Source organism: Corvus moneduloides, chromosome Z (genome assembly GCF_009650955.1).
Source record: "Corvus moneduloides isolate bCorMon1 chromosome Z, bCorMon1.pri, whole genome shotgun sequence".
NCBI lineage: Eukaryota > Metazoa > Chordata > Aves > Passeriformes > Corvidae > Corvus > Corvus moneduloides.
In genome coordinates, this window is record NC_045511.1 from 66,527,510 (window position 1) to 66,547,515 (window position 20,006).

The 20,006-nt window shown below is 36.3% G+C and overlaps 1 protein-coding gene across 8 annotated transcripts in view; it reads left to right on the top strand.

The window, feature by feature from the left end:
- FCHO2 (FCH and mu domain containing endocytic adaptor 2) overlaps nt 1-20,006 on the top strand; it is an 85,988-nt gene that overhangs the window by 55,672 nt on the left and 10,310 nt on the right. For 2 of the 8 annotated variants that reach the window (XM_032095122.1, XM_032095125.1), the window contains 11 exons: nt 2,200-2,378; nt 2,977-2,991; nt 3,398-3,422; nt 4,120-4,162; nt 5,100-5,194; nt 8,430-8,939; nt 9,550-9,653; nt 12,576-12,705; nt 18,009-18,120; nt 18,734-18,889; nt 19,813-19,945. In XM_032095122.1, coding sequence (XP_031951013.1) covers nt 2,200-2,378; nt 2,977-2,991; nt 3,398-3,422; nt 4,120-4,162; nt 5,100-5,194; nt 8,430-8,939; nt 9,550-9,653; nt 12,576-12,705; nt 18,009-18,120; nt 18,734-18,889; nt 19,813-19,945 — 1,502 coding nt within the window. Of the gene's footprint in view, nt 1-2,199; nt 2,379-2,976; nt 2,992-3,397; nt 3,423-4,119; nt 4,163-5,099; nt 5,195-8,429; nt 8,940-9,549; nt 9,654-12,575; nt 12,706-18,008; nt 18,121-18,733; nt 18,890-19,812; nt 19,946-20,006 lie in introns of those variants that run through there. The other 6 variants (XM_032095123.1, XM_032095124.1, XM_032095126.1 and 3 more) reach the window with 6 other exon arrangements.

The window sequence follows — 20,006 nt, forward strand, 5'->3', positions numbered from 1 at the left end:
CCTTAAGGAAACTTTAAAAGGACAGTAAAAATAAAAAGAAAAAAAATAGCCAGAACAAAATCTTCCATGCAGATCTCTCTCCTTGAAAAGATCTCAGAGAGTTTATAAAGTAAAGTCTGCAAACTTTTTAAAGTGGATGGTGTGGTTATCTGTACTATACCTGCACCCTCCCATTTTTTTATTGTGCCATTAAGATGATTGGGAGCTCCAGCAGTGTAGAAATAGAATTTCTGTTACTTAATGAAGGCATTACACCACATGCTGTTTCTAGTTGGTGCTTTTAGCTTTTACTGTCTTTTTAATAGTAGCTTTCATATACAGAATAGATTTTCTTCTGAGTCACATTTATGGAGGCTCAAGATTTTTTCTCTGCCATTCCCCTGTTGCTTTGGAGGAAAATTCTTGTCCTCTTTTTTCCCTACCATCACAGAGGAATGCTCTTCTTAATAGCTGGGTATAATTACCATAGATCTAAGCAAGCCTAGTATGTTAGCAAGATAGCTAATTTTTGGTAATGTATTCACTGAATTTTCTAGGTACTTCAGATGAAAAGTGAATTTAGGCTGTAAAATTACCTTAAATTGCAAAAACTTTTAAGCAGTTAACAGCTCATTGCGGTGGGCCAGTTCATAATAATAACTTCTTTGTTTTCATCAACTTTGCAGAATATGCCTCTAATGCCCACATGGAAGAGTCCTGTAGCAACAAAAGCAGTTGACGTTATTTCCTATTTACAAAAGTGATATAAGAGTGGCATACTTTTATCCAGTTCTGAGAGGAGTATTACTTCATGCTTTGCATGTATTTCTAAAAGTGAGAGAGAAGAAAACAACATTCATACTTGTAATGAATGACTCATCTGGACATCCTTTTTTTTATTATCTCTTTTTTTGTTGTGAAACAAGAGAAAAGGCATGCATTCAGTGAAAAATATCAGTGATTTGCAATCTGTAATGAGATAGTACTTCAGCTTCTGAAAATCTTGAACAGATTCAAGCTCCCTTCCTCTTTTCCTCCCTTAGCCTCTAGAAATTTATTCTGTTGATGGGAGCTCTTGAAATAATTTTTGGAGGACATTAATTATAATGACAGTCAATAAGTCTGACTTAAATCTGTATTGGCAAAGCACTTTACAAGAACTGTCTTATTTGTACGAAATGAATCTTGATGGTCAGTGATAATTTTCAGGACAAGAAATCTTTTGATGAAATTAAAATTACTTGTCTTTGAAACCTTTTCTACAGCTTCATTTTGAAGGAACAGGTAGTCTGTCAGATGAAGATATATGGCTTTTTCCTCACCACAACTTTCAGATCCTTTCAGCTGAAGTAGGTTTGGAATGTCTTTAAGGTTCAGGTTTAAAACTGTGTTAGGGAATAGTTTGAAGGAATTTAATGCAAATGTCTGTCATATTTTCAGGTGAAAATAACAGAAGCCACTTAGAGAATATGTACAGTTCTTCCAGGTGGTACAAAACTTTTGTATTTCTGTAGAGGGAAATTTTCAAGTTTTTCTTGCCAAAACAGATGCAGTTTTCTTCAGTGCAGCTCCTGTGCATATAAAGGGCTGTTACATTTTCCTTATTTTGAAGGCTGAGATGTCATTGTGATTCCTTTTTTTCCCAAGATGGCAGTACTTTAAGCAGTTGATATTGTTCAGTTTACTGTGCAGCCTTCTGGCATCCTTTCTTGTAAAATTTTCAATGCCACACTGTAAAAGGAGCAGGTAACGGTAGCTCCTGTTCTTTCCTTCTCTGTTAGTGTTAGGTACAGGTACCAAGGGCATTTCACTGCTTATTAAAGAACCTAGGCTTTTCTTCACTCGGTTTAAAAGATTTCTACATTTTCCATACGTCTGTTAGAATCCCTGTTGGAGTCTTGCAAATTATAATTTGAACATGCAGAAGTGTTGCTGCTCTAGAATCTTAAATTTAACCTCATGCCTTCAAATATGCAGTTGTTCAGTTATATAACAGATAGTGCCATTCTTCAGTTATGACATCATGTTTTTCTGAACAGAATCATCATTATGAAGATAAGTGGAATAAACCCCTAAATTTTAACTCTGATTTGTGATTTTTGGACTGTGGGTGTAAGTAAGTGCACAAAGAGGTCACTTAAATGAGCATTTTGTGGAGCATAATTATGAAGTAGATTAAGCAGATGACTTTGTGGTATTTCCACCTTAACTGAGAAAAACATACCAAAGAGAACCATTTCTATTCATCCAGTGATTCTGACTCTGAAGATGATGAACCCAGGAGGTTCCATGTGGAAATAAAACCTGTCCAGCCCAATAGCAGCTCTCAATACACTATGCCTTCTTTGGATGAATTAAAAGTGTCTATAGGGAACATCACTCTTTCTCCAGCAATATCTGTAAGTTTTGTTCCTCATATTTTTAATGTGTAGAAAAGTGGTAAAGAAACTGTAGTGTAAAAATATATTATAGTGTTCAGAATTTATTCTAGGTTCAAAGATCCTTTTTTCTTGTGCACTAGGTCATTTTTGGTACACTTTATATTCCAATGTATTTGTATTGCACTTTTTTATTGCAATATAACATTAAGTACTTTTCTCGTATTTAAACTTCCCTATGAGTCTCTTGAGTGCTCAGTTCTTGTCTTTGTGCTGTTGCCACCACAACATTCAATTACATTACAACACAAGACATTCAATTACATCTTAGAGTTAGCCAAGCATGGCTTTTAACATAATTTGCTAATTCATTTTCAATAACATACAAGTTTTTTAAAACAGATCTTATAATGAAGATACATGTAATATTTGCAGTACAGCTTTATGACGTATCCTGCCAATTCACAGAATAATCCTTTATACCACCAGATGATAAATAATATTAGAGTATGCTAGTACAAGATTCAGATCAGAATAAGACTGGTTCTGATTTTAAGCAGAATAGTGTGCATAACATATTAATAATTTTTCTTTTTTTTCTCTCACCACATTTTGAAAGCAGAGACACAGTCCTGTAAGTAGAGAATGGCTTTTTATTTGCATTTTTAGTTAAAACCAAGTAAGTGTAGTGCGTGGGGAGTTGTTGGGAAAACATGAGGAATGTTTTGTTTCATCTATACTGTGTGATAGATATATAAGCTGTTTTACTGTCCCAACCAGTAAAGAGATTTTAAAATGCTGCTCCCTTTGTCAGCTCTATACTATTTATTCCTGCATTTTCATACTGGTGTGGCAGATGCACACTGGTTTCTCTGTCCAGGCTCATGTTCCATGGTCTTCCACAAGCTCATGATGTTTTTACCTGGCACTGAAAGCAAAATACCTCATAGGAAGTTGAGTGGAATTAAGAACTCTGGGACTATTAAGTGCTTTATTTCACAGTAGAAGAACTTACTCCTAATCTTTTTTTCCTGTTTCAGGCACAGATGAATCAAAATTCATCCAGTAAGTGTGAATCTTTTAGTCTGTTAGTTTTTTAACATAGAATGAAAACAAATTCCTTTTTTTAATTGTTGGATACATAAACTTCTTAAATATCTGTATTATAAAGGGAACAAAATTTTTCTCTTGTTAGTTTTATATACCTCTTTCTTATCTATGTACTTGGCTGTTCTCTGTTGTGGGGACCAGATGAACCTGTCTCTGACAGTAATGAGGAACACATCCAGATGCCAAAGGGGATTACCCCATGTAAGAAACTCCAGTGCAAGTTCCTGAAACCCTTCCACTTGCTCAAGTTTAGTACGACCCACAAACCAGCAAAGCACACTCTGTGTATGATGTAAAATAACGACATAGAGGACAGAGCATTAGCTTCTATTATGTGGGGGGTGGAGGGGGCATTCAGTGGGAAACCAGGCCAGATTTGCTGAAGAACAGTATTGATGTAAACAATACAATCCAAGGAGGAAATTTCAAGTAAACACTACTTCCTCATGAAATACATTGCTCTGTGTAGTCTTCTTGTATTTCAGGAATATCTAAACCTAAGTTATCAGAAATAATAAATTTTCTTTTTCCCATTTTAATAGTAATTTGTTTTGAACTGTCAACATTAATATTAACTATCTTTTTATATTGAAAATGAAATTTTTATTTTATATTTCACAATTTTAGTGATAATGCTATATCTTTTTCTTAGGCGAAGAGTTAACAAAATCAAAACTTTCTGCTCCAATTAATGAGTAAGTTCAAATTTAAAATTCTATCAAATGCAGTTTTGCAGGAATTTGTTCTTATTTTTCTAATACTCAGAAACTCATTGGAAATGACAGCTGAGTCCTGTTTTAAGTTGTAACTCTATTGCATTATAAGACTAAGTGTATCAATGCATGTTTCCATCATTTGTTTACCCCTTCTAATACATTTGATTTATTGTGATCTGTCTCAGTTGATATTTATAATTACATGGCTACACAAGGTTTCTAAATAAGACAGATTTATTTTCTGTCTATGAGTGTTCCATGGTAAAGAACAGATTGCAAACCCCAAATTTACACAGATCTGCATACATTGCTTATGTGTATATACACTGAAATAAATGAATTTGAAGATATAGGTCTCAAAAATTACAGTTACTTAACTGACATTATGAAGTATGTCCACACACAAATTTGCACCTAGGTGTTGGCTAAGATAGTCTCCTTTTGTGCAAATCAGTTCTTCAACCTGCAACTTTAATTATTTTCTTTTTAGATGCAAAGACTAATATAGACTTATTTGTCAAATTTTTTATCATATTATTGAGGGACTTTTTACATGGGTCACGTAGTGCTAGGACTAGGAAGAATGGCTTTAAACTGAGAGTAGTTTTAGATTAAATATGTGGAAGAAATTCTTTACTGTGAGGGTGATGAGACATGGAAACAGGTCGCTCAGAGAAGTTCTGGATGCCTTGTCTCTGGAAATGTTCAAGGCCAGTCTGGAAGGGGCTTTGAACAACCTGGTCTAGTGGATGTCAGCATGGTTGGAACAGGATTTTTAAAGATCCCTTCGAACCCAAACTATTCTGAGATTACTATAATTATTACATTATCAAACTACTATGAAGTTTATGATTTTTATGAAATTTTCTATTTCATAAATATTTCATTTCTATTCCAATTGTAACTCCTAATATAGAAAGGGGAACAGTGACTTCCTGGCATGGGATCCACTCTTCAGCACTTCTCTTGAATCTTCCTCTTCAGCTTCCTTGGCATCCTCATCCTCCTCAGGTAAAATATTTGGTAGTAGAAAATGTTTTCTCCGTATATTTCACGATGTTCTGGTGTCATTTTTTCAGTTATTGCGAGGGGCTTTGTTTTGACGCATAAATGATAGAATTTTATACAGCAGTACACTGTCTTAGAAATACTACACAACTGAGAATGCAGTATATGAGGCTTTCAAGCTAGAAAACAAGAGGGAAGAGGGAGTGCTAGACTCTTTAGGAAAATTCTGTCTTGCTCCTGCCTTTTTTTATTGCCTTCTCATACTTACTGAAAAATTGCTCACCAATAATGTAATCCTTTTTTTTTTCAGCTGGTAGGGCTGAGAGATTAAATGGAGGTTTTTGCAGCAACTGTGAGAAAAGCTGAATGAAAAAAGCACAATGAATAGGGATGGATTTCTTCTTTCCAGGAAAGTCGATTGGGCAATGTAGTACAAAGGCATTGCAGAGCTTTGCTGTGGGAAACTTGTTTCCTGTAGGAAAGCATGATTCTGTTAGAAGATGTGAAGGCATAATCCAAGGGGAGATGGATAAAAATGGCAGGCCTGAGACTTGAATTAAGCTGAGATCCTGAAAGCAGGGATATTGCAAGGAAAAGAATGGTGTGTGGAGTATGGGACGTGGGGGAGAGAGCCTATGTTGCATGGGAATTTTGGGTTGCAGAATATTAGTGTTGGTAGGACACTGGCAGGTTTTCCTGAAACCCAGTCTTTGCAAAAGATAGTTCCATGGTTCTTTTCAGTCTACCTGCTGTGTATCTGTACTCCAAAATCTTAATTTTCTTTTAATGTAGACATTTTTCTCCTCCCACACACCTGAGAAAGGAAGTATGTCCACTGATGTTTTTTAATGAAGTAGTTGTATTCCAAAAATAGTCCTCAATTCTTTGTTCATGATCATGGCTTTCTAGCAGTTTTCTTCTGTGCTTGATCATGCAGATTGAAGAACAGTAAGGAAGATTACATATAGGAGAATTCTGAAGAAGTTATGTTACTTCTCCTTGGCTTTAGTAATGTTCTTTTAGCAACAATCAACATTGCTTTGTAACACTTCAGAATCTAAGTAGAACTTCGTCTTTCACTACAAACTCGTGTTTCTTAAAGCTTACGGTTTTAACAAATCCAGCTTACAGAATTCATCATAACTTTCTCATCCTGACTTACATAATTAGTCAGTAGTATTGGCTAGTGAATCCACCATGTGTGGTAACACATTTAAGACTAAATTCTAGAGACAGATATATTACTGGAATATTCTGAAAAGACGTGGTGCTTTCTTAAAATATTCTGTTTTGATAGCTTTGCTCTGGTGTTGGAGTCTGCAGAGAAAGGCAGAGGATACTTGTTGTGTTGGTGGTTGTAGCTGTATTCAGGTGTTTATTGCTGTGCCTGCAAGGGAAGTTAAAGCACATTAGGAAATCTTCATACAGTCCCTCCTGGCAGCAGAACTGTGGAGAAAGTAGTCTCTGGTTGATGAATAATGACAGAGATCCATAATATCCTCTGTAGCTATATCTGGTAGGAAGTCATCTACCCTAGTCCTCATACCCATGAGGCTTATGCACAGAGCCCTTCAGTTCACTGGAATTATTTAAAGGATTGTTGTTCTAGGTGTTATCTAAAATATTTACATTTGTGAAATAATCTGTAGAGTTAAATATAAAGTAAGTGTTCCGAAGTATGACAAATTTCTAATGCATTTGGGGCAAAAAATCCAATTGGATCAATATAGGTCATATTGTTGTTTAAATTGAGTTCTAATGCTTACTAACTTGCAACTTAGTTCTGAGGTTTTTAAAAAAATACTAACTGATCTGATTGTATTTTCCTTGAAATCAATGTTTTATCTTCGACTTGAAGGTTTGTAGTAAGATGGTGCTTAAAGTTTTTAAAAATCTCAATCCAAAAGTTAAATTACATACATTAGTTGTTTGGAATACAGTATATGTCCCTTACTGTTTAAACATTTGTTTAACTATTGTTTTATAACTGTGTTAATCATTGAACACTTAAACTACCTTGGTATTTGAGCAGACAGTGGTTTATGCAGCACTGAAGTAATCTTTGGTCATCCATGAATAATCTTGCTTTATTAGAAGTTTAAGCTAACTTAGTTATCTTGAACAAACACAGCAGACATTTTTTAGCTAGTTCTTGATACTGTAAAAATGCTTCTATTTAGTTATCTTTGTTATTTTCATCCATATGTACTTTTAAAATAGTTCTTAACATCACTTTTTTTTTCAATAGGATTTGTAGTAATATTTTAAAGTCTTTGAATCATAGTTAAAATATCTGCTAGAAAGGGAAAGCTGTGTTAAAATTCTTAACATTCAGGTGGACTTAGAGAATGTATTTGTTTATGGCAAAAGGGCCACTGTAGAGAGGACAACTGTACTTATGACCTGAACTTCTAAATGTGTTTCTCTCTTTTTTTGATTTTGGTTGTCACTGCTGTTGCTCCTAGCTCTGCCAATCTGCAAGATGTTGAGAATTGACTAACCTTGCATTTTCTGCTTCTGTTGTCATCTAGAGCAACAGGCAACAGCAAGTGCAGGGAATACTTGTGGAAAACTCCTTTTTTCAGCAGTCTGAAGACTATAGGATGAGAGAGGAAAAAAAACTGAGGTGGATGATGCCTCATCCATATTGTTACTCTCTAGACACAGGTTGATAGAGACAGAATAAATATCAGACTGGATCTCATGCCTGTATTTTCTTCATTCACTCCCCTGAAAGCCAGATCTGTTGGACCTTCCTATTACAAATGTTAGGACTAAGAGGATCAAAGTCTTTGGAAGGAACAGGGTAGGTTTGATTAAATGCCTTTGAAGGAGATTAAAAGCAGAAAGCTGTGGAGAGGAACCAAAAATGGAGTAGGATGCAAGAAGGAAAAGACAAAGATGAGAGAAAATTAAATCGCAACAGGTAGGAAGTCAGAGAAATAAGGAAAGCTGTGAGAAGTAGAGCCTTAAGTGGAGAGATACATAATAAATTATTTTTTTATGTACTAAAAAATGGAAAGTGAGATGGTTGGCAATACAAATGAGGTACATATGATATGTTACTGGCTTTTTCCTTTCTTTTATTTGTAAGGGGGGGGGGGTTAGCTTAGTAGAGGAGTTATTTTTCATGCTGGCTGGTAATCCTTGTGCAGTGGATATTGAATACTTTTTTGAATATTGAAATTTTAATCTTTTCATTGTCAGTCCTAGTTTCAATTCTTCCCTTTTCCTTCAGCTACCCTAACAGAGCACAATAGGAGCTCCTCCTCATCTACCACTGATTTGCCTGGGTGTAGAGTATCTCAGTTTTTGCTTGGACACCAGACAGATTCTGGGTCTACAAGCCCATCCTCACCAGACTTTACCATTAGCACTTTGTGCAAATCTGGTGTTACAGCAGCGCCATCAGGGAGTACCAGTACTTCATCCTGTTTTTCACGGTCTCAGAGTCAGTGGATTTTCTTTGCTGATGAACTTCTTACTATTAGACACACAAGCACAGACAAGAAGGAGCCCCAAAGATTGCATTTTAAAACTGAAAATGCCTGCCTTGCCTCTTCTGCTTTGCTTGGGAATTCTTCCAACAGCTGTGCTTCTGAGGATCAAAGTGACCTTTTCAATAACTCTATATGCCATGAACAATTATTCATTGAAGAAACTGGCACTGCTGCTGAAGTATCTTCTGCATCATCTTCAGCACTACTGGACTATAGTTTAGTGTCTTCTTGTGCTCATACAAATAAGGGTATGCCAAGCATGCATTCTGTACTGCTCTCTGCTAATAACTGACTCCAAAAAGCAAGCTTTGGACTCATTTTTCTTTTTGTTATTATTGCTCAACTGATGTTAAAATTAACTCATCTTCTTACTTAGAATGTACTAAACTGCTTGTTAATACCAGTTGGGACTGTGAAGTAAATATTCAGCTTGAAATATGAAGAAAATTCAAATTATTCATTTAAAGGCATTGCTTTCTTTTAACTATGCAGTGTTGTTTTTCTAGAAATGGGAATGTATTTTTGTGGAATGTCAGGCAGCAGTGAGATCACAGAGATTAAGTAATTGCATTTGCAAAACAATTCTTTTTACATACAAGCTTCCGAGAGTGGTTGGTATAAAATCACTTGAGAGCAATGAGAAAGCCCATGATGCTGTTTTTAGAGTCACTTTTCAGGTTATCACATGGCACTATTTTAAAAGCACCTATGATTTGTGGTAACTCTTAAAACATAGCACTTGTAAAATAGGAACTTCTAATAAAAATATCACTTCCAGATATTCTACTCAAGTAAAAAAATATTTATGTCCAGTGTGACCTTTGTAATATTTATTTTGTTAAATTTACTTTCTTTCAGCGAGGCCCACCACTCCTCTTTCTGTGGGCACCATTGTACCCCCACCAAGGCCTGCTTCAAGACCAAAGCTGTCTACTGGGAAACTTAGTGGGATTAATGAAATAGTATGTACTGATTATTAATTTTTTATTTGCCATTTTGACTTGATTCCAGATACACCATTTGTTTACACTGTTACAGTGAAGTTACTTTCCAGCCTATGTTCAAGGAATCATATAAGCAGATTTTCAACATTGCCAAATAGGCATGGTAATAGTTTATAATAATAATCTTATTACAACAGATAATTATTAACACAATACAAAGGTCCAAACCATAATTTTTGCTTCAGCTGAGTATTTTTAATTGAGCAAATCAGTAATTTGATAATGAAAGATGGTGCATGCAAAGATCGAGGTTTTCAAAATGTAGAAGTACTAGTGAAGTTTTTAACAAACCTCCTTTGATTTAGGGATATCACCAAATCTTTGGGAAATGAGTGGGGTTTTTTCAGTCATGTATTGACAAAAGTAGTCCTGTTGTGACTTCTCCCTCCCTTGCTGGTTTGTGGAGAAGGGAGGTGGTAGATCACAGCAGTTACCCATGAGGGTAGTGAGAGGTTGTGCGCTGCCTGCATGTGCCTGTAGTGCAGATTCACTTGCCGATAAGGAATGTGGTAAAGAATGCAAGTACCCAAACAGCCTATCAGTCTTGGCCATGCTTAATTTCCTCTGTAAATATTAGTATTCTGCAGATTTCACTTGACTTACTGACTGGGAAAAATGCGCCTGTGGTAAAATCCTCTTATTGTTCTTCAAAGTAGCAAGATATTTTCACCATATTCTTGTTATAAACAAAATTCTCATTGTATGCTTTGACAAAACTGACAAAACATTTTCAAACTGTTTTGCTTTTCTGTAGGATCAGAACAGAGTTAATTTTGAAATTATTTCTCTTTCCAATACAGAATTGTAGTAATTGCTCTTAGCCCAAGGAATCTGTTCTTCATGTCATCATAATTAAATAGAAATTATCTGGTACTGTTCTGCTGTAAAGTATGATCCTGAACAAAGCTATATTCATTTTATACTGTTGCTTTAGAAATTGGCTATTATCTGGATACAAGTAGAAGGTTGTCATTTGTCTTCATTATGTCAACTCCTTTTGCAATTCTCATACTCTCTATCAAAGCCAACAAGTGCAATAGAATGGGGGAAAAAAAGTTACAGTGACATCCTGCCCTTAGGGGGAAGGAAACACCCAAGATTCACAAATGCTAGTGGTCGAAAGGAATGGCTAAAGACAGAGGGTCCACAAAACTCACGAAGCTTTATTATTAAAGTATGCACTTGGCATGGAAATTGGTATGTTAGTTCCTGACCTACAATATATGCACATGACAGTGGGTTCTGGATAAAAAGGTAGAATAAAAAAGGAAGAGACAAAAGAACATATTTATTAAACAGGAAGAGGGGGAGAGAAAGGGAGAAGAAGAGATCACCGATCCTGGTTCCAGTGTTGGTTCAGCTGATGGGGTGTTCTGGGGGTATCACCCAGGCTTGGTGGGGGTACCTTTTTATAGACAGGTTTTCCCCACCCTGGAGCTAAGTTTCTCACTTTCTATGCAAATCAGTTATCATGCACAGTTCATTCTTTCAGACCTTTCTGGAACTGAGTCAGAGGGCTTTGGGGCCCTTGGGTGGTCTTGATCCCCCCCTACAAGGTCCATTCCCACTTCTCTGTCTCATTCCTGCACTTGAGCTGTTCCTGTACTTGTGTTTATCTGCAGGAGCCATAAGAGGATGTTTGTCCTGGAAAAGTGCTGCCTACCACTGCATAGCCCCTTCTCCAGCCACATCTTGTTATTTCTCAGTTTGTTATTACCAACCGTCCTCGGTTATTACCAGCAGACCTCATCTGTTAGTACCAACAGTCCTTTGTTATTAACAACAATCTTTGGTTATTACCAGCAGGCCTTGTCTATTAGTACCAACAGTCCTTGGTTATTACCAACAGTCCTTGATAATTATCAATAGTCCTTGATCATTATCAACAGTCTTTGTGTGTTATTACCAGCAATCCTTGGTTGGCTCTACAGCCATCCAGCTATCAGTGTTTCAGACATACACATTAGCCCCTTATCTTCTGGGATTCTACAGTTATCCTGCCAAAATGATGCTTAGGGGGTTTCTAAACATTTCAGATAGGTTAATCCCAGTGTGATCATTACTTAAATACCTTAACAGTTAAGCGTATCCTAAAACCATCCAGAGATTTAGCATGGAAGAGACTTTTAAGTTCTCTAGGCCAACCTGCTCAAAAAAGGACTGACTTCAAAATAGTATCAGGTTGCTCAGGCACATGCTGAGTTTTGAAAATCTCGAAAGTGGGAGATTTTACAGTCTGCCAGTCTGGCAACCTGTCTCAGGATTTCACCACAAGGTTGCAAGAAGGAATTTTTCCCAAAGTCCAGCTGAAATTTCTCCTCTGTAGCTCTTGGTCTCTTAAAAGAGCCTGACTCAGACTTCTTTGTGTGCCCCTTTTTACCTAGTAAGAGACTGCTAATCTCTTCTTAGGCTTCTGTTCTCTGGGCTGAAAAAACCCTGGTCCTACAGCCTGTTCCTCTCTCACTCCTGTACGCTAGTCACAACTGTTTTAGTTGCCCTGTGCTGCTCTCACTTCCAATTCTTTAGCAGCTCTGCTTTAGCTTTCTAAATCCATGTTTGCCACACATACACAGGGCTGTAGTCTTAGTTTCTGATACTGTGTTATATTATTATTATTGACAGGCTGCTGCATAATCAAATATATTAGACTTGACTACTCTGTCAAAAAAATTATCATCTATGAAATAATTTAATTTACTCCAATGGACAATGTAGGTTCTCTGTTTTACACTAAAAACTAGGGTAAAACATTAAATAAACTATGTTGAGAAACACTGTGAAATTGATTGGGGCATGAAATAAGAACTTTTCTATTTACAAAGTTTTTTTTCATCTCTTTAAAACCACTTTGTGTTATATTCTTGTAATCTCTTTTTTCAGCCTAGGCCTTTCAGCCCTCCATTGACCTCTAACTCAAGTCCACCTCCAGCAGCTCCTTTGGCACGTGCAGAGAGCATTTCTTCTATATCCTCTTCTGCTTCCCTTAGTGCAGCAAACACACCTACAGTTGGTAAGTTTAATTAACCATTTAATCTTACTTTAGGAATAGGATAACTCAGCACCTGTTACAAGAACCATTTGTTGGAGTTAGTTGTTTCATATGCGAGTCTAGGTACTTGGAGCATCCTTTGCAATATCTGCTTCCAAATGACACTGAGATGCAGGAAAGTGAACTAAATTAGATTAGACCATAGATCCAATTATGGCATTTTCTCTAGGGAAATATTATTCACAATTAACACTCCGTGAATTCTTATTTGGTATGCTTGTATATCCATCAAATACAGCATGTTATCATATATTTGTTCAGAAGATGTTGTTGTATATGTGCAGAAATACTTAGAGATACTGAAAATTTGAATGAATACAAATGTTCACAAAATTGAGTTCTTTAATGTTCTTTTAATTTTGTTTGTTGTTCCATAATTGCAGTTTCCAAAAAATAAATCTAATGCATCTTTTTCTTTAAGTTAGTTAAGAATGTAAGCTAAGTGAATGTTCAGTAAAAGCAAAACAGTTAAACAAGAAAGATAAAGATGAAAAGCAAATTAGTCTTCATGTGTTGCCACTAATTTCAGAAGGTTTTTTCTTGTTTTTAAAGGGAGGTCCTTCTGTTTTGATATTTGATTATAACAAGTCAAAAGGAGACATTGGAGTTTTTTTAATTAGATGGGGTATTTTGTTAGTTTGGGGAGGGCAGAGCTTGAGATGTTTTAACTTGTTTATTTAGCAGAGTTGAATTCTTTAATTCCTGAACACTGTAACACCTTTAGTCACAAGTTAAATCAAGTTGTCGAGTTATCATTCAGTTATCTGCAAATGTTATTGATGCCAAGGATTCCTCACTCAGCAGCTCAGAAGAGCACCTCTGCAGCACCTAGTGGGAGTTCTGCAGTGGAGTTGTTTCCACCCTGTGCAAAGCTACTGAGTTTTGCCCAACCTTAGCTCTTACAGTTCAATGTTCACCAGTTTCACAAATGCTGAGAAGCATCACAGAAACACAACTGATATTTTGGTTGCAAGAGTCTATCCAGGCTGACATCCTCAGGTCTCAGCTCTGGTGTCGAGGAACCAAAAATTGGTGGCAAGAGCATCAATATTCCCAGCTCTGGGGATATGTGTCTATGTTGTTGGAAACAGTGGCAGAGTGAAATCATGAGGTGAGGCAGGAGGTAAGGAGGTGTGTGCTGACACTGAGATTTCATGTGGTTATTATTGCAGCCTAGGAAAAATAAGTAAGACCAGTTTCATCTGCACTGACTGTATGAATTAAATAGTCCTGGGAAAATGGGAAGGGCAGTGCACAAAGCTGATATACTTTGGGGGATGAGGTTATAGTCTGCAATACATTCTGTATTCTTTTGACATTTGCACAATCCAGTGTTCCCCTTACCCCATTTGTTCTGAATAATGGAGAATTGACTCTATAATTATCTTTTTCCAAGTGAACTTTAAGGCGTGCATAACTGAGTTTTTCTTTTACACTTTAGCCTTAATTTAATTTGCAAAGTATTTTTTAAATATTAATTTTTAACATCTATTTTTTCTTGAAATACTTTGTTTTCTTGCAATGTTTTGTTTCATTTAAATGTAATAGACGATGATATTTTGATTCGAAATCTTCCTACAATTGAAAAGCTTTGTGAGACACCACCAGGTATTGTACTCAAAGCACATTTATGTCTTAACTAATCATCCTAATACGTGATATCTAATGAAATTGTATTTCTTTTGAAACAAGTTTCTCCAGATATTTCTGGTATCTGGCACATACAAGTTTCTTCAAATCTCAACTACATAACAAGTTGTATGTTGCTGAAATCACCAAAACTTGATATAAGCACTTTTATATAATGTTATCTTCTGTCTATGCACTTCTCTGCTTCGTAAAAAGCTGGCACTTGGCCTTGCTTCTTCAGTTTGTCATTATTACTTTCTTTCAAGTGAAGGGAATATACTTTTACTTTGATAATCCTTTTTCTCCTAACACAAGTAGGTAAAAATGTTTCTATATTTACATCGAATTCAAATCTTAGAAGACAGACATAATAAAGGTAGTACGTTTTAAAATAAATTTTATTTTCATGACAGCTGTTTAGCTAATATTAAAATTGTCTGGATCTTTGTTCCTAAACTGAACTAAAACCATTTGATCAGCTTTATTCATCTGCCCTTTTTATGACCAATGATGCAGTCTTTTGTTCTGCAGTTTTGGTCTGCACCTTGAGTGTCAATGCAACCATTTGCATGGTTGTGTCACTAGCTCTTGTATCAGCACGGCTCAGGGGCTGGTAGTGGTTGTGAGGCTGAGGCAGATGGCATGGCATTTAAGCCAGTTTTGCCATTCCTGTCAAAGGTGCTAGAACTGGAGCCTTGATCTGGGCTGCAGCCTGAGATGAAGTGAGGACACCTTCATGCATCTCTGTGATGTCCCTTCCATCTGAGACCTCACAGCAGATATAGAAAGTCCTGAAGCTGAATGTTGCTGCATTGACTTGTACTTTCAGCAGCAAGGCAACAAAACTATGACTTTCAGCATCAGGATAAGTAGTTATCTTTGGTTCATATGCTAGAATGATGGAATCATGAAGGTTGGGAAAAGACCTCCAAGATCATCAAGTCCAGCTGTTGACCGATCACCACCTTGTCGACTAAACCATAGCACTAAGCAATCCAGTCATTTCTTGAACACCTCCAGGGATGGTGACTCCACCACCTCCCTGGGCAGCCTATTCTAAGTGAAGAAATTCTTCCTATTGAGCAACCTGAATCTCCCCTCTCCTCTTTTCCTATTGCTGATTGCCTGAGAGAAGAGACTGTCCCCTACCTTCCTACACCCTCCTATCAGGGAGCTGTGGAGAGTGATAAGGCCCTCCCTGAGCCTCCTTTTCTCCAGGCTAAATGTCCTGAACTCCTTCAGCTGTTTCTCAAATGACTTAATCTCCAGACCTCTTCCTTGCTTCATTGCCCTTCTCCAGACATGCTCCAGCACCTCAGTGTCTTCCCTGAACTGAGAGGCTCAAAACTGGACACAGCACTCAAGTACGGCCTCACCAATGCTGAGTACAGGGGGACAATCCCTGCCCTGGTCCTGCTGGCCACACTGTTGCTGGTACAGGCCAGGATGCCATTGGCCTTCTTGGCCACCTGGGCACACCCTGGCTCATGTTCAGCTGCTGGCACCAGCACCCCCAGGTCCTTTTCCTGTGGGCAGCTTTGCAGCCACTCTGCCCCAGCCTGAGGAGCTGCCTGGGGTTGTTGTGACCCAGAGGCGGGACCCAGCACTGGGCCTTGTTGAATGTATAGTAATTTATTTATTTATTCAGCTTATTGGTTTCTAGGAGAATGCATAGATTTTTGAGTCAAAGGGTGATGAACAGTAGGAGCAGAGCAAACAAGAGAGAAGAGATCTCATTTGTAGTTCCCTAAATAGGTCTCAAAGAAATATCTATACATAGGTATTTGCCGTGGTGTTCCCTAAAATAAAGTAAAAATAGTGTTATTATTTCTAATAAATTTCACTCTTCAGTCAAGAAAAAAATATTTGTCTTTTACCAATAGGAATACAATGAATATATGTGCATTACTCTGCATAATTTTTCAAATACTGCTATAAAAATGTACATAAGGCCGTTAAGTAGAAGATTTAAAAATAATTTATACACCTATAATAATATAATCCTATCTCCTCTAAAGATGTTTGTTGTTTTTTAGTTAATTGTCTGAAAAAGACATTAAAACAGCTCAGCAACTGTCGTGCCACAAAGTGTACACATTGAATGTACACTTTGGCTTTAGTGAAGAATAATTCTGGAGTTCAGTATTTCACCAAACAGAATTTCTAGTAATTGATAACTCATTATTTTATTGCACATTTGCTTCTTGAAATAATGATTTCTAGAATCCTGAGACTATTGAGAATCACAGCCTTTGTTGGTAGTTTTCAAGGAGAGAAAAAACTTTGGAATCATGATCTATGTATTGTCTGAAAGAATAAAGAAAAACAACCTACTGTTCATACTGAAAAAAATTAATAAATCAGTGGTTTGTAGCCAGAATCATAATAATTAGTTCATTTAAGAATTTTTGATTTTCAACAATTGCAAATAGATTGTTTGGATCTAAGGAGGCCTAAGTGTTGCACAAATGTTTTCATGGTACTGTGAAGCATTCTGAACATTTTACTACCTTATGCGAGAAATTGTAATGGAGAGGGAGGTATGAAGTAGCAGAATTAGACCAGCTTGTGTCTTTTGCTATGTCACTACTTCACTCACTTATCTCTTAATTTAAGGTCTAATATAAGGTATTAGGTGTTCTGTGAAGAACAAGGCCCCAGCTTCCTTTTTGCTTCTGAAAGAGCTCAGAAAGCACAGCCACTTAAATAGGTTTAATTTGCCGTGAGCAATATTGTACACAAGCATTTTGTCTCTGCTTTACAGTATAAAAGAGAAATTTTTCAATTTGCTTATTAAAAGATCAAGATTGTGCTTCCTTTGTGGTAGATAATACTATGTGATACAGACAATTTCTGCACGTAGAAAAAACCATAGTAAGATGCTATATCTACTACACTGCTGCACTAAGAAAAAAAGAAGGAACTTCCAGTATTGTCTTTTATATCCCATACACATAGAAAATTTGTGAAAAGTGAAATCCCATGACAACATGTTTCATCAACTGAATATGCACGTTTCAGAAGCCTTAGCATGAGGTCTTAGTTGATTTTTATAGCTCCATATTGGAATTGTGTTGTGTTGGTGCAAGCAACAATTGAAGACTTCTCCACCAATTTCTGCTTGGGAATTGCTATGTCTGTTGGCTGCAAAAGTTAAAAGAATGTTCAAGAGTTCACTTATGTGGGGTAATATTGATGAATTTACATTTAAGTTCATTTTTACTGTAAGTGAATTATTTGTATTTCTGTGACCATTTTATCATACATTTGTCCATACAAAAAGCATACAGTAGGGATTTTTTTAAAGCATTCTAGTCGATTTGCTTTGGGTCTGTTGACTTCACTCCCAGCAGTAGCCATTTTAGTGCAGTGTTCTTCTGTCTCATGTATTTCCTTGTGTCTGTTTACATGATGTCATACCAATAGGCCTGTGTCCTTAGGCTGCTAAGCAGCGTTTTGCTAGGATTGTACTGTACTATGTACTGTACTAAGTGTATTTCTACACGTTTCAAGTAATACCTCAGATGGTACTGTGACCTTGGTGTAAGCTCATGTGAAAATTACAGATGTAGTCAACCATTCTGAAATCTACTAAGCTTTTTGAAAATTAAATCTATACACTGTATGTATTCTAGGTGTTTCACGTGGTCCCAGCCCCGTCAGCCTTGGAAACCAGGACACCTTGCCTGTTGCAGTAGCCCTTACTGAATCTGTTAACGCCTACTTTAAAGGAGCAGATCCCACAAAGTTAGTTATATAGTGAATTGTATTAAATGTAATGAGTTACAATAAGAAAAGCCACTGGGTCTATGTTTCATACTGTGGGGGGGAATGAGTATGCATTAGAAGGGGAATTCAAAGGGTTTTTTGCACTGGGTATAAATGACTATGGGTATAACAGTGGCTTATTGCTCTGTAATGGCCTGCGTCCTGCCAGAAGTTCAGATATACCTGCTTTACAAAAATGTGTTCAGTGAGAGCACTGAGAATTACAAGGATTTTTGTCATTGTCAGGTAGGTGTTACATGTAATTTTGTGCAGCTGAAAGCACTCATTCCCTGTCACCTCCATTGCTATGCTACTTAGGCCTTGCCTAGGCATAGCTGTGCCATGTTTTCAAAGCCTGAAAAATATCCAAGACTACTGTATGCTTAAGCAGTTAAAGCTTTTTCTTTCTTATTTCATCTTACTTCCAAGTTGAACGTGACAGTACATAGTCACATTGCCTTCATTTGAGATTGATTTTCTGGTTTTAATTCAGTTCATCAGATTGTAAAAATACAGTGGCTGCTTTAAAATTAGTATTATAACTAGGCAGTTTATGAGTTGCAATGAAGCTGATCTTTTTATTCTCTTCTAGATGTATTGTGAAGATTACTGGGGATATGACAATATCATTCCCAAGCGGGATTATTAAAGTCTTCACCAGCAACCCATCTCCTGCTGTGCTCTGCTTCAGGGTGAAAAACACAAGCAAACTAGAGCAGATTCTTCCAAATGCACAACTTGTATACAGGTTTTGTATTTTTTTTTTTCAATGTAATTGTAAACTACAAAATTTGTAAATTATGAGTTGTTGTGTATGTAAATCAGAATTCTTTGCATTCTGGTTGATTTAATTACATATAATTTAATTTTCTGAATTAATCTTGTTCAGCTTAGTTCTCTCCACTGTCACTATTAAAAATCTCAGCGATTACTGGACTTAAAACTTGTGCTGAGTATAACAGGAGCCATAAAAAATAATGTGTAAATGTGTCTATGTTTTTATATGTATTTTATAAATAATTTCTTTATACAGGAGTAATAGTGGTAAAACTAAATGATGAAACAGTAGGCTTAAATGGAAAACAAGTAGTAGGAGATTCATGTACTCTCATTTGCCATCTACTAGTGCATTTTAAAGCTGACTCATTACACTAGATTCTTTACATTATTATCTCTCAGATGTGTAGCAGCATGCTTGGAAGAATTTGTAAGAAAAAAGGTTGCTGATTAAGTACAGTAATTGTTGAAATTGCACTTGAAGATACTATTAAAAAAAAACAAACCAGAAAATCTGGAATTTTTTAACAGAAATCCGTTTCAGCTGAGCAGTTTATATTTCATTTATTGAAGATACTATTTGAACACTAAGTTAAATGGTTTTAAATGCTGTATTTTTTAAATTACTAAAATAATGAATCCAACCATGTGCATGTATTCTTTTTTATTTAATTTCATTTTGTTAGTTCATACTTAAAGTAATGAATGATTCACACAAAATTAAGTTTAATCACTGTTGGATATGACAGTTTATAACTGAAAAGTTAGCAGAGCTGTATCTGACAAAGTGAATTATACTGACAAAGCATATTTTGCAAAAAAAGGTTAAAATGCCTAGTGTTTTTGTATGAGTGGCGTAATATTTCACCCCTAATTAGTGATCTTTCTTTGTAGTGATCAGTCACGAAGTGACTCCAGTACTAAGGATTTTTGGATGAACATGCAAGCTATAACTGTCTACCTCAAGAAATTATCAGAGCAGAATCCATCTGCATCCTATTACAATGTGGATGTTTTAAAGTATCAGGTAAACACTTCTTTCATTTTGGAATTTTTAAGGAATTCCAGCAGATCTGATGTCTACCCAG